This window comes from Clarias gariepinus, chromosome 6 (assembly GCF_024256425.1).
Source record: "Clarias gariepinus isolate MV-2021 ecotype Netherlands chromosome 6, CGAR_prim_01v2, whole genome shotgun sequence".
Classification (NCBI taxonomy): Eukaryota; Metazoa; Chordata; class Actinopteri; order Siluriformes; family Clariidae; genus Clarias; species Clarias gariepinus.
The window spans coordinates 1171192-1185948 of record NC_071105.1 but is presented as its reverse complement, the minus strand read 5'-3'; the positions used below and the strand labels follow the sequence as shown (position 1 = coordinate 1185948).

The 14757-nt window shown below is 40.8% G+C and overlaps 1 protein-coding gene across 2 annotated transcripts; it reads left to right on the top strand.

Annotated features, from left to right (window-relative positions):
• Window positions 1-226: 226 nt before the first annotated feature.
• Window positions 227-8948, top strand: LOC128526238 (zinc finger protein 501-like). 2 transcript variants are annotated; one of them, XM_053497866.1, is made up of 4 exons: window positions 227-346; window positions 3289-3435; window positions 4590-4676; window positions 7076-8948. In XM_053497866.1, exons 2-4 carry the CDS (start codon window positions 3360-3362, stop codon window positions 8638-8640), a joined length of 1728 nt encoding a protein of 575 aa, XP_053353841.1. In that variant the 5' UTR covers window positions 227-346; window positions 3289-3359; the 3' UTR covers window positions 8641-8948. The 2 variants fall into 2 exon arrangements, with proteins under 2 accessions (XP_053353841.1, XP_053353842.1); XM_053497867.1 differs by lacking the exon at window positions 227-346 and adding an exon at window positions 4877-4929 and having other exon boundaries at window positions 3414-3435.
• The last annotated feature ends 5809 nt before the right edge of the window (window positions 8949-14757 follow it).

Below are 14757 nucleotides of genomic sequence, written 5' to 3'. Positions count from 1 at the left end.
GAAAACTGTTTAATAGATTGTGTTGGGAGCTAAGAAAACACTAAACTCTGCAGGACAGACAACCACTTTACTACACCCTGTCAGGAGTCAACTGATTGGACATGATTTAGAGTGCACTAAAGCTCCAGTAGGTGTCGCTGTGAGCGTTTCGGTCGCGTTCCGCCGCACAAACCTAGAAGCAGAAGTATCCGTGCTGGAGTCTTCCGGGTTAATGAGCTGAGCTCTCAAAAAATAAAATAATAATAATAATGAAAATATTTCTGACAGGGTTTTACCCCCACAGTTCCATCTGATCCGTTGTGGGTGTATTTGAGGTGGTTAACTGCGTTCTGCTGTAAAGCTCAAGGTAAGTTACACTCGGCTAACAGTGGCTCAGTCCTAAATGGGCTTCTACTTCCTATGCTAGTGCGCTACACAGGCTGGAACATAGTGCTGTTTACCTCACACACTGTAGGGCACTAGAACATAGTGCTGTTTACCTCACACACACTCTGTAGGGCACTAGGTATACAATCAGGACCGATTTGGGACACCGCCCGTGTGAAACCTCATTGTGAGCGTTCTAGTTCAGGTTTTTTTTTAATGATTCATTTAATATTTTTATTCAAAACGAAATAAAGTTCAATAAATGAATAAAGTTACATCGCTAGCTTCCTATAACTATTTTGAATAAATTTTAAACCATAAGTGTTAAAGCAGTCCAGCACCTGTATCTTAATCACTACCTGATGTCAAGACTATAACTATTATTATTTTTTAGCACTTTGGATAAAACCTTCATCTAACACGTAAACATTTCAAAATATAATAACATTAGCTCCTACACCGCAAGTGTGAGATTTATGCCAGTTGCATCGCCACATAGAGCGCCCCCTGCTGCTTTTAGTGCATATAAAAAAAACATTAAACATTTTCTCCTAATTTACACTTTTTAAGATGTCATCAGAATGTTTTAAAAGCAAAGAGCTTTGGTACCATACAAGCTGGAGAGATGCCATTTGCAGCAGTGTGAACATTTCACTATATCTGTTTGTGAATCCCCCCCCCCCCCCCCCTACAATTTTTACTCTCCTCATGAAGAAGTTGTGTGTAGTTGTATTTACTACATTCTTTACAATTCATACAATATTCTTTGTTATCAGAACTTGTAGTCTTTCTTATTTCAATAGTTCCTGACGCATACTAGCCAAAGGCTGTACAGCACCCTGCTGGTCAAACTACAACATCTGGTAGTCTAAGTACAGAGTAGAAATAATTTAATTCAGCCTTTATGTGAGAATAGGTTGACTAAGAATGTTGACTATCTTTTCACATAAACATATGCATTTTAAAGGTGTATGGACAGGACCTGGCAGCTGCAATAGTTTACATTTATATTTATATTTAGGCATTTGGCAGACGCTCTTATCCAGAGCGACTTACAAAAAGTGCTTTAATGTTTACACCATTGGATACATACTTACACTGGGTTAGTTATCTAAGGGCATTTTCCCATTAGGGCCCTGAAACCGTTTCCACGAATCCTTGACTCCAAAGTCAGGTTAATTTTGATCAGTTGTTCCATGCTCGGGGATTGTGCCCAAGTCAATTAAAAAATTGCGATTAAAATTTACTCTGGTGTGCAAAATGTGCCATATGTAACGTGTAAATGTGTGTAATGTGTACACAGTTCTGTGGTGTGTAAAATGTGCATGTGTGCCATATGATCAATGTAGTGGGTCGTGATAAAGCAGCTCGGAGTATTAAGTCCTATGTGGTGTTGTGATTGAGATTCCTTATAACCTGTGGGAGGAAACTCCTCAGTCTCTTTGTGTTGGCCCTCAGGGAGCGGAAGCACTTTCCTGACCACAACAGACAAAACTGTCCATTGTTGGGGTGGCTGAGGTCTTTCACGATCTTCCTGGCCTTGGTCCAGCACTGTTTGTTGTAGATCGATTAAAGGTTAGATAGCTCAGTGCGGTTGATGCGCTCTGATTGCACCATCCTCTGTAGATCTCGTCTGTCCTGCATGGTGCTGTTCCCGAACCAGGTTGAGATGTTTCCCATCAGGATACTCTCTATGGTGCAGGAGTAGAAGTTCCTAAGCACCTTAGACTCCGGTTGTTCCTTTGCCACCAGTTCTTTAGATTTCTAATCCCTCCAATCTCTTGTCAGACATCAGACCCACCACAACGGTGTCATCAGCAAACTTAATGATGTTGAGTTGTTAGTAGCTACACAGTCAAGTACAGCAGAGGGCTCAGAATACAACCCTGGGGGGTAAGTGTGAAACATTTCTGCCCATCCTTACTGCCTGTGGTCTGCCAGTTAGGAAGTTGGAGATCCACTGACACATAGATTGGCTGAGTCCCAGGTGCTCCAGCTTGGTGGTGAGTGTGGAGGGAATTATAGTATTAAATGCTGAGCTGTAGTCGACAAAGAGCATTTTGACATAATTCCTCCTTCTAGTGTCCAGGTAAATGACTGATAAATGGAGGGGATAAGAGATGGTATCATCCATAGAGCGGTTTGGATGGTATGCAAACTGCAGTGGATCCAGTGTGTCAGGTAGTAAAGAAATGATGAAGTCTCTGACCAGCCGCTTAAACCACTTCTTCACTACTGAAGTCAGGGCAACAGGGTGATAATCGTTGAGGGAAGAAGGATGGGTTTTCTTTGGGACAGGAACAATGATGGATTCTTTAAAGCATGTGGGGATTACTGACTAGGTTAAGAAGAGGTTGAATATCTCTGTGAACACAGGTGCTAGCTAATCTGCGCAGGCTCTAAGGACTAGACCTGAGATGCCGTCTGGCCCTGCTGCTTTTCTGGTGTTCACTCTCTTGAAGGCTCTTATCACGTCATGCTCAGAAATGATGAACGTGTTTCCGGTGTTGTCATTGTCATTGAGATTTAAACTGCGATTATTTAACTAAGCTAACAGCAAATAATGGTACAAATGATCTCATTAAGAGATTATTGACAAACTACATAAATTATCTGTAACAATATTATATGTATATTACCTGTAATAAATTGCACAGGTCTATATCGCCATTTCAATTTGTATGAGATTAATTGTGCAGCATAAGTTAGAAATTTGTCCAGCTCTGGAGCTTTGTTTTTTGGCTTTTCAACTTAATCTTAAGAGCAACAACCATTTCACTTTCGCCTGACGATACCATGTTGGATGCGTTTTTCTCTGGAGTGCAGTAACAGTACATGTCTACTCCTAAATTTTAGATTGTTAAATTAAACTGTACCGTTTGTTTGAAAATATTAAACAATGTCTGCTTCTTTTTGATCCAGGTAAGAGTTCTGCTGTCTTCGTTCCTCCATGTGTTTAATTCATCTCAGCAAGAACATCAAGAGATCCAGCTATGATGAATCCAGAAGAGATTAAATGTGAGAATTTGGAACGCATAGAGATCTCCAGTACTCACCAAATATCATCAGGTACTTCCCACACCAACAACTCTTACTGACAAACGCAACACCAAACTCACCACCAAACTCACCACTGCTCTCCATTATGGAGGGTCTATGTGTCCCAGATCAAACCTCTGTCATCATGACTACTAAAATCAACCTGCCCTCCCAGCTCTTCCCCCCTGACTCATTCAATACAATTTAATTTTATTTGTATAGCGCTTTTAACAATTGGCATTGTCCCAAAGCAGCTTTACACAATCAAAGGAATTATTAAATTTGTATGGAATTTAAATGTGTATAAATCAAAATTGTCAGTTTGTCCCTGGTGAGCAAGCCGAGGGCGACAGTGGCAAGAAAAAACTCCCTGAGATGGTATTAAAAAACCTTTAGAGGAACCAGACTCAACAGGGAACCCATCCTCATTTGGGTAAAACAGAGAGCAGGAATTGATCTGCATTCATACTGTGTGTTAGTTGGCAGGCAGTTCAGTATAACATTTGATGGTAATTGATGTTAATATGGAGTCCAGTTAGTTATTAAAAACTCAGGTAGACTTGTAGGAAGTTCTAGTCCTGAACTATCGAACAGTCAAGTCCTCAGAGAAACAGCCAACACCAGTCAAGGCCAGAACAGTCTTCTAGGTAGAGAGAACCATCCCCAGACACGAGACGCATCCCAAAGAGACACATGGGGCATCCATGTGACGAGATCACCAACCAGAAGCGGGGCACCAGGATGGGTCAGACAGGTCCAGAGGGCAGAGGGAGTCTGGATCACTGGCAGCTCAGGAACGACATGTGTAGCTCGACAGAGAGAGCGAAGAGAGAGGGAAAAGAAAGAGCAGGATAGAGATAGGTCTGGTCACAGTCATATAATGTAAATGTATATTTACTGTAGAGTGCAAGCAGAGACTCCGGCAGGACTAACTATAACAGCATAACTAAAAGGGAAAGCCAGAAGGAAACACAGACATGAGGGCTTCCTGAGATGTAAAGCAACCGATCACCTCACTGTCAACAATCCTGAGTGATCAATGAGAGTGGGGAGGACATCTAAACATACCAGTTCACTCAACGTCCATGAGCGTCCATTGATTTTTCATAACTTTTTAGTTGCCAGTGAATGGTGTCTTGTCTTTTGATGTCTGTTTTCTTCATATGTTATATTTTCCTTCACAGGAACATCAGCTATGGTGAAGTCAGAGGAGACTAAATTAGAAATTCCCGGACCCAAAGAGTGCTTGAGCAGTCCCCAAAGTTCATATGGTACTTTCAACACTTACACTGCCCACAGAGAAGGGGAAAAAAGTCATTAACAGTGTTCACATTTAAGGAATGTGATTTAATTGATTCAAGAAATCTCAAAAAATTTGTTTGTATTTCTAATGCCTCCATTGAATGATGTTCATCAAAGCCATGCCAAAAATCGAGAGGATATTAATTTAATGATATTTTTTGCACCTTAGATTATCGGCTTTTTTCGAGATTGGCACAATGACGGCTTTCTTCTATTCAGGTGGTAGGCATACGGCTTTGATTTCTTTCCCGGTGACTTGGTGTGTTCTCCATTAATAAATAGATTTTCTGGTAGGTCAGTGGATGGAGGATCTGCTGGCAGTCCCTGTGTTGTATTATGGTTATAGAGTTTTTGAAAGAATCCTTACATCATCAAAGCCATTTCCGGGGATTGAATAAAGATTTCCTTCCCTCTTTTTTCATGTTTTTTTTAGATAGTCATACCACTGATCTTCTAAAGAATTTGGTAAAAGATTTGGTATTCCAATAAGTCTAGCCCAGGTGGTATTTTTGGATGAAAGCTAGACCAGAATGTTAATACTGTCTGGTGTACAGTCGTGGCCAAAAGTTTTGAAAATAACATAAATATTGGAAATTGGAAAAGTTGCTGCTTAAGTTTTTATAATAGCAATTTGCATATACTCCAGAATGTTATGAAGAGTGATCAGATGAATTGCATTGTTCTTCTTTGCCATGAAAATTAACTTAATCCCAAAAAAACCTTTCCACTGCATTTCATTGCTGTCATTAAAGGACCTGCTGAGATCATTTCAGTAATCGTCTTGTTAACTCAGGTGAGAATGTTGATGAACACAAGGCTGGAGATCATTATGTCAGGCTGATAGGGTTAGAATGGCGGACTTTACATGTTAAAAGGAGGGTGATGCTTGAAATTCTTCCATTGTTAACCATGGTGACCTGCAAAGAAACGCGTGCAGCCATCATTGCGTTGCATAAAAATGGCTTCACAGACAAGGTTATTGCTACTAAGATTGCACCTAAATCAACAATTTATAGCATCAAGAACTTCAAAGAAAGAGGTTCAATTCTTGTTAAGATGGCTTCAGGGCGTCTGAGAAAGTCCAGCAAGCACCATGATCGTCTCCTAAAGAGGATTGCGGGATCGAAGTGCCACCAGTGCAGAGCTTGCTCAGGAATGGCAGCAGGCAGGTGTGAGCGCATCTGCACCTACAGGGAGGCAAAGACTTTTGGAAGATGGCCTGGTGTCAAGAAGGGCAGCAAAGAAGCCACTTCTCTCCAAAAAAAACATCAGGGACAGATTGATCTTCTGCAGAAAGTATGGTGAACGGACTGCTGAGGACTGGGGCAAAGTCATATTCTCCAACGAACTGAAGCCTCTTTCTGATTGTTTGGGGCCTCTGGAAAAAGGCTTGTCCGGAGAAGAAAAGGTGAGTGCTACCATCAGTCCTGTGTCATGCCAACAGTAAAGCATCCTGAGACCATTCATGTGTGGGGTTGCTTCTCATCCAAGGGAGTGGGCTCACTCACAATTTTGCCCAAAAACACAGCCATGAATAAGGAATGGTACCAAAACACCCTCCAACAGCAACTTCTTCCAACAATCCAACAACAGTTTGGTGAAGAACAATGCATTTTCCAGCACGATGGAGCACCGTGCCATAAGGCAAAAGTGATAACGAAGTGGCTCGGGGACCAAAACGTTGAAATTTTGGGCCCATGGCCTGGAAACTCCCCAAATCTTAATCCCATTGAGAACTTGTGGTCAATCCTCAAGAGGCGGGTGGACAAACAAAAACCCACTAATTCTGACAAACTCCAAGAAGTGATTATGAAAGAATGAGTTGCTGTCAGTCAGGATTTGGCCCAGAAGTTGATTGAGAGCATGCCCAGTCGAATTGCAGAGGTCCTGAAAAAGAAGAGCCAACACTGCAAATACTGACTCTTTGCATAAATGTCATGTAATTGTCGATAAAAGCCTTTGACATGTATGAAGTGCTTGTAATTATATTTCAGTACATCACAGAAACAACTGAAACAAAGATCTAAAAGCAGTTTAGCAGCAAACTTTGTGAAAACTAATACTTGTGTCATTCTCAACTTTTGGCCACGACTGTACATATGTGGCACATTTCCACTAAACAGTGGAGTGTGACATGGTACAGTGACTGATCCAAATCAGTCATTTTAAACAAACCAATGTGATTTGATGTCATGACACTTAAAAAGAAATTCCCTCCAGAATGCACCAGTCAGTTTCCAAACAAAAGCATTTTGAGTAGCTCTGAATTTCAGTGTTTATTTATCTTTTATTATTTTTCTGTTACCAGTGAGTGGTGTCCTGTCTTCTGTAGTCTGTTTTCATTCATATGTTATATTTCACTCCACAGGAAATCCAGCTTTGATGAAATCAGAAGAGATAATATTAGAAGTTCCGATGCCTATAGAGAGCTCCAGTCCCCAAAGTTTATTTGGTACTTTCCACACTAACACCTCTCACAGACTCAGTGGGGAAAGTTTAAGTGAATCAAGAAATCTTAAAAACCAACAGCAATTTCACACAAGACAAAATTTATATCAATGCCCAGAATGTGGAATGAGTGATGATGTACAACAACACCAGTATATTCATAGAGGAGAAAAGTCACACCAGTGCTTACAGTGTGGGAAGAATTTTATCTTAAAGGTTAATCTTAACAAACCCCAGCTTGTTCACACAGATCATTGCTCAGATTGTGACATGAGTTTTACACAAAGGTTTACTCTCCAAATGCCGTACCAGTGCTCAGGGTGTGGCAAGAATTTTAATAGCCAGAGATACCTCCAAAACCAGCAGTCCAGCCACACAGGAGAAAAATCATATCAGTGTTTGGAATGTGAGAAAACTTTCAATCGACTCCAGTTACACCAATGTATTCACACTGGAGAGAAACCCTATAACTGCTCAGAGTGTGGGAAGAGCTTTAGTACTCTAACCAAGCTCAAACGACACCAGCTTCTTCACACAGGAGAGAAGCCGTATCAGTGCACAGACTGTGGGAGGGGTTTTATGAAAAATGCTAAACTGAAACGACACCAGCTTCTTCACACAGGAGAGAAGCCGTATCAGTGCTCACACTGTGGGAAGAGTTTTACGGAGAATGCTAAACTCAAACGACACCAGCTTCTTCACACAGGAGAGAAGCCATATCAGTGCACATTTTGTGGGAAGAGATTTAGGGAGAATGCTAAACTCAAAGAACACCAGCGAATTCACACAGGAGAGAAACCGTACCAGTGCTCAGATTGTGGCAAGCGTTTCCTTACAAATACTCAACTTAAAGACCACCAGCACGTTCACACAGGACACAAGCCGCATCAGTGCTTACACTGTGGAAAGAGTTTTGTTACAAGCAGTATTCTCAAAACACATCAGCGCTCTCATACAGGAGAGAAGCCATATAAGTGCTCACAGTGTGGGAAAGGTTTTGCTATGAAACATAGTCTCTCAATACACCAGCGCATTCACACAGGAGAGAAGCCATACCAGTGCTTGCAGTGTGGGAAGAGTTTTACTACTAGTAGTGTTCTCATAAGACACCAGCGCATTCACACAGGAGAGAAGCCATATCAGTGCTTGCAGTGTAGTATGAGTTTTACTATGAAAAGTGATCTGACAAATCATCAGCGAATTCACACAGGAGAGAGACCGTACCAGTGTGCAGAATGTGGAATGACGTTTAATCGAAAGACCATACTCCAAACACACCAACGTGTTCACACTGGGGAAAAACCCTATTACTGCTCAGTGTGTGTGAAGTGTTTTAGTAAATTAAGCAGCCTCAAGCAGCACCAGCTTCTTCACACTGGAGAGAAGCCATATCAGTGCTTAGACTGTGGGAAGGGTTTTACCCGAAAGGATAGATTCCAGAGTCACCAGTGCATTCACACTGGCAGCAGTGTATCACCATGCTGAGTGTGGCAAGGGTTTTAGGACATAAAGATCTTTTTTAGGGCTTATTCACACAATTAAAAATAAAGAAGCACTACCCGTATATACCCTCTGTTCTAATGCTAGCAGGATTTAATCCCAAATGCTTATTTTTACCACTTCAGATAAAAAAAAAATCACTTATGGTCATGCAATTAATAATAATAATAATAATAATAATACATTTTTCATCACATGTACCTTAAAGAACAGTGAAATAGTTTTTTCACATATCTCAGTTAGGAAGCTGGGGTCAGCCAGGATATAGCGTTCCGTAGAGCTGATGGAGGTAATGGCCTTGCTCATGGGCTCCACAGTTGACCCCCACCCCTTCAATCAGTAACTTACAGCCTTAACCGTTTGAAACACCACTGCTGAAATTTATTCCCAAAATGCCTTTTTTTTTTTTTTTTTTGGCTATATTCAATAACATCCCCCCCCCCCCCCCTTTTTGTAAAATATTCTGGTGCCTTTAGGAAAACTTTAAAAGGGTTAGAAGTTGTATGTATTGTTAAAAATAATTATGGTAAATTAACACTTAATTGCATTTAAAAGTGTAGTGAGTACTATTTCTTTGATAGGTGATGCTATATATCATGGTGATGTTTAATTTTGATTTTAGTTCATATTGCAAGAGTTACATTACTTAGATCAGATCATGATTAGATTTTATTTGAACAAGTGTTCAACGATTCATTAATTGTGTATAAACATGTTTTAAATGTAAAAGTTATAATTGAATTGGGTATTTAAAAAATGTGTAAATGCGTGGATGCTTTATAAAATCATGTTATTGTATTAAACAATGTTACTTTAATAATATTTTATAATTATTTATATAATGTTATCAACATTAGTAAATTCGGAAAGTGTGGGAGGAATTTTTTGCTTTTAAGTTTTCTTTGTTTGTACTTCATGTACATTGTGGATCATTATTTTGTTTTGTATAGTAAATCCTTTCAAGGTTTTTTTCCTAAATGCTCAGTAGTTTATCTGTATGGAAGTATTTACGTTTAGGCATCTGACGTCTTGGCATGAAGTTGCTTTGGTTTAAAGGTTAATGGAACACTAAAGAAAAACTCTGACAAAGATTTCTAGCAGAGTCTTATCTGACCTCTCTGTTCTTGAGTGTTACAAGTGGTTTGCACCTTGTTGGAAAGCAACTGTATTTGCTTCACAAAGCCATCACTTGACAATAACATGTCTACCTTCTCAATAGTCTTCTTCACTTGTCTAGATGTTGTGAAAGGGTTATTCTTGTTCTCATTCAGTACATTCAGGTTGCCAGCTGATTTCATTTTATTGCCACATAACGTAGCTGAGCCTAGACCTAAACAACTGAAGCAACCCCAGATCATTGGCATCAGATACCAACAAGTGATCTCCTGAAGCAAGGCATGATCTGAAGAGAGGGTGAAAGGGGGCTCCAATAAGAAGCACCAGAGGGTGAGGTGTGTGCATATCTGATCCAGGGCCACATATAAAAGTGACTCGGATCCGATCTGAAAAATATATATATATTTTCGCATACAGACAGCCCTTTTAAAAAATTTGTAAAAAGATCTGGTTTACATTAGCCTAAAAATTTAAGTCTTACTTTAGGAGTGTAATGTGAACATAGCCTAAGACAGACTGAAAAAAACCTAACTACAGTGAAACCTCGGATTGCGAATAATGAGGTTTGTGAGTGTTCTGCAAGACGAACAAAGATTTTTAATAAATTTTGACTTGGAAAACGAACAAATCTCGGTTTACGAGTACCGAGTATCATGTATCACGCATGTGCTTCTTGTTTTGACGCCAAGCGTCACGGAAACACTTATTTTTCAGGATTTATTTTTACTTTTTTTAAAGGTAAATTACAGATTGTTTTGTTTTATTTTTACTTTATATTTTGTGTTAATTATTTTTATATATTTATTTTGGGGGCTTTGGAACGAATAATTTGAGTTTCTATTATATATCTATTTGGTTTACGAGTGTTTTGAAATATGAGCCCACTTCCGGAACGAATTACGCTTGTAATCCAAGGTTCCACTGTATCATTTAAAATTTCCATGTGAGTGCACTAATCCTCCAGTAGTTGTCACTTTGAGCGTTTCAATCGTTCAAATTCAAATTTTATTTGTCACATACACAAACATACACAGTACGAAATGTAGTGAAATGCATTATACGACTGCCATTGACCCTAAAAGAGAGTTAAATTTTACAAATAAGAAATAAATATGAATAAAAGAATAAAAGTGTTCCTCCACACATTCCCAGAAGCAGAAGAAGCCGTGCTGCAGTATTGCTGATTGATGAGCTGAGCTCTCCGACTCCACTAATTATCTTTACATTCCAATATTTTGTAATGCTTAAGGTAAGTTACACTCGGCTAACAGTGGCTCAGTCCTAAATAGGCTTCTACTTCCTATGATATTCTATCCTATGATTCCGCTACACAGGCTGAAACATAGTGCTGTTTATGTAACGGATGTGGAAAGACACGCTCACACGTGGGATCTCTTTAACTCCTCTTTATCCACAGCAGTGCAACTCAAATCCACAGCGTTGATACTCAGTTCTTTTTAACAGATAAAGAGGTACAAAACAGGTTGGCTGACAATGGACTGCAGTTATACACATGACCACAGCGTTGATACTCAGTTCTGCTGAGGTACGGAAAGAAAAGAGGGCCAAAATACTACATCCGCAGTACCATTAACAGCCACTGGAGGGGAGCATTCATACACCAACAAATATACAACCAAAACCTTTATTTTATGAAATTCACACAAGATTCTTTACTCTTTAAATTAAATCTTCTTTTTTTTTCTCTTTTTTTACCATGTTACATCCACCCCCTCTGAATTACATAAAATAAATGTATCATAAGTGGAGTGGTAACAGAATATCTCCTTAGTTCTCAGTAAAGAAGTACACAACATGAAAGGAGTTCCTATTGTTAAAAATACAATTATCCCATAAGGATGAAGTGATAGGAGAGTAGCGCCAAGCTCCCCCACCAGCCACTGACAGTAGAACATCTACATACATTCCACAACATCCTTCCATTCTTAACCTTGCTTAACATTTTATAGATTTTTTTTTTTTTTTAAACCAAACTTAATAATAAAATACTATTTAAACAAATTTCAAACTAACATACTAAGAGACATGAAATCAAATATGACATCTAAGCAGAAAAGGCCCTAAGTACTGACTTACAAACAGCTTGAACACTATGTTTTGTGTCCTTAACCATATCTTGTGCTGACATAACATGTATTAACCTGTCAACAGGTCTAATAATGCGACCAAAACGAGTCCTGACCTGTCTGACTGCGCTAGTACTTGATGGTGCATTCCTAGTGTCAGCTGCATATGTATTAGCAGAAGCCTGTAAGTGCGGCTGGGCAGACAGAATCGTCTCTGCTTCTGAATCATGCGAATCTGACCTGTCACTTCCAATGTCACCAGACGCAGACAGTCTTACATCTCTTGGCGATTCAGATTGGTGACTTTCTGCTGCAGCAGTAGTGACCTTAGTTGAGGGAACCGGCAGAATTCCACTTAGGGTTCGATCAGACTCGCTTTGAACGCATCTGTCAGGCAGGTCCGAAACCCAACCAATAGTTCTTTCTCTGGCACCAGAGTCCTGGACTGACACAGAATCGTTCTCATGGCCAATGCCAACATCATCACATCTTGATAGCGACTTGCTTCCTGCCATTACTGATCCTTCCATCGTAACACTACTGCAGCCATCCTCCACATACTCTGACAGTCCTGCGTCTCTTCCCAAAGATCCATCCTCCACTGCACACGATGAAAGGACTGAAGGCAGACTCTGACAAGACTTGGATGCCTCTGAAAGGTGACCAGACAGGGAGTTCTCTACATTTACTGGTAGGAAATTTACTAGCATCAACAGGTTTCGATGAACCACTTTTTCCTGACCAGTAGATGGATTACAGATCCTGTAAGTATGAGTGTCTGGTTTACGATCCACAACAGTATAAACTGTCGACTCCCACCTGTCAGCCACTTTCCTTTTTCCCCTTTCGGTTTTATTTGCCAAGAGCACTTGATCACCTATTCCGATATCTAGTCCTTTCACTCTCTGGTTGTACAGCTCTGCATGCCTTTTCTGTTCTTTTGTCACATGTTTTTGTGCAATAAACTGTGCTTCTTTCAGATCTTTGACTAAAGTGGTCACAAACTTGTCACAGCTGGTTACAGCTGGATCATTTAAAACTGAACGAAAAAGAGCATCAATGGGCAGACGAGGCACGCGCCCAAACATCAAATAAAAGGGGGCGTAACCCGTCGTTTTATGTATTGTGCAGTTTTACAGAAAAGTCAGTGTCTGTAGGCGTCTAGGCCAATCTCTTTTCACATCTGGTGACAAAACTCGTATCATATTTCCAAGGGTTCTGTTAAAGCGTTCCACGCTCCCATTACCCATCGGGTGATAAGGCGTTGTATGTGACTTGTGCACCCCAGAAACCCTTAGAAGCTCTCGAATCAACTTGCTTTTAAAACATGGCCCTTGGTCACTATGAATTCGTTCTGGAAGGCCATAAACCCAGAAGTACCTATCCCATAAGACCCTGGCAACTTGTTTGGCAGACTGGTCTCTACACACAAAAGCTTGTGCCAGTCTTGTGAAATGGTCAGTCACTACCAAGACATCAACAGTCTTGTTACTGGAATCTTCTGCTGACCAGAAGTCTATGCAGACAAGCTCTAATGGTCTACTTGTTGAGATGTTTTCCAAGGGGGCTCTCCCAGAAGGATCCATAGTTTTGCTTACAGTGCAGCGGTAGCATCTATGCACGTAGTCCCTTACAGTGCGATCCATGTTCATCCAAAAGAACCGCTGCCTTGCAAGACTAATAGTACGGGACTGACCTTGATGGCCACAGTCATCATGAATTCCTTTTAGAATCACATTTACTAGAGACTCTGGGACAACATACTGATGACGTTTGATCCTTGACAGATGGTCACATGACACTCGGTACAACACACCATTTCGGACAACGAGTTTCTCCCAGTGCTTCAGATATCGAATGACAATCATGGATTCCTTTGCCCTTTCTCTTCTGGAAGGTCTACGTTGGCGTTCGACATAATACAAAACTCTTGACAAATGATTATCATGGTGTTGTTTTTCACGCAGCTCCCGTTCTGAATACGCCGGAAGAGCGTCCTGCCCAACAGACATGACTTGAGGCAGGTGATCGATGACTGTCATAGCTCGTGCTCTGGCACCCATGTCGCACTCAGCATGTGAATCCAATGTGGCAGAGACCTCTGCAGAAGGAATTAACAATAGTTCATCAATTTGTTGGATGTTGTGTTTATACAACTGACTCATATTAAGGACAGTCTGGTTCTTGTCCGAATCACTTGCACGTTTGAAGGCGTCCTGCACCGAACTTGTTGACATTCCTTTGGAGTCAGCTAGAAGCATATGACTCTTTGAGCAATCTCTGCTTGACGTCAGTTTTGACAAATGGGACCCGACTTAGGGCATCTGTGACAGTGTTTTGGGGACCAGGCACATACTTGATGTTAAAATCGTAGTTCGCCAATTTAGCCACCCAGCGTTGTTCGCAGCAATCAAGTTTGGGTTTTGTAAGTATATGGGCTAAGGGATTATTGTCAGTCAAGACAGTAAATTCATGGCCCTTGAGCCAATGACTGAACTTATCGCATATTGACCATTTTAAGGCCAAAAACTCCAAACGATGCGCTGGATTGTTTTGCTGCGATCGAGAAAGCGACTTACTGGCGAAGGCTACAGGCCTGGCTTTCATTTCCCCCTCTGGGACCTGAGAGCACAGCCCCAATACCATCTAAGGACGCATCCGTCGCCAGTACGAAAGGGCGATTTAAAATCTGGATGAGCAAGGACAACGCTCTCGCCCAACAATGTTTTCAACCTCTCAACAGCTTGTTCTTGTGCTTCCGTCCAGTCACTGAGTTTCAGCCTTCTGTTCTGGTGAACATGACCCCGCTTACCCAGATTCCTCCCACTTGCCTTCTGGCCCTTTAGTAGACTAAAAAGAGGCTTTGCTACAGCTGAATAGTTTGGAATGAAGTGCTGGT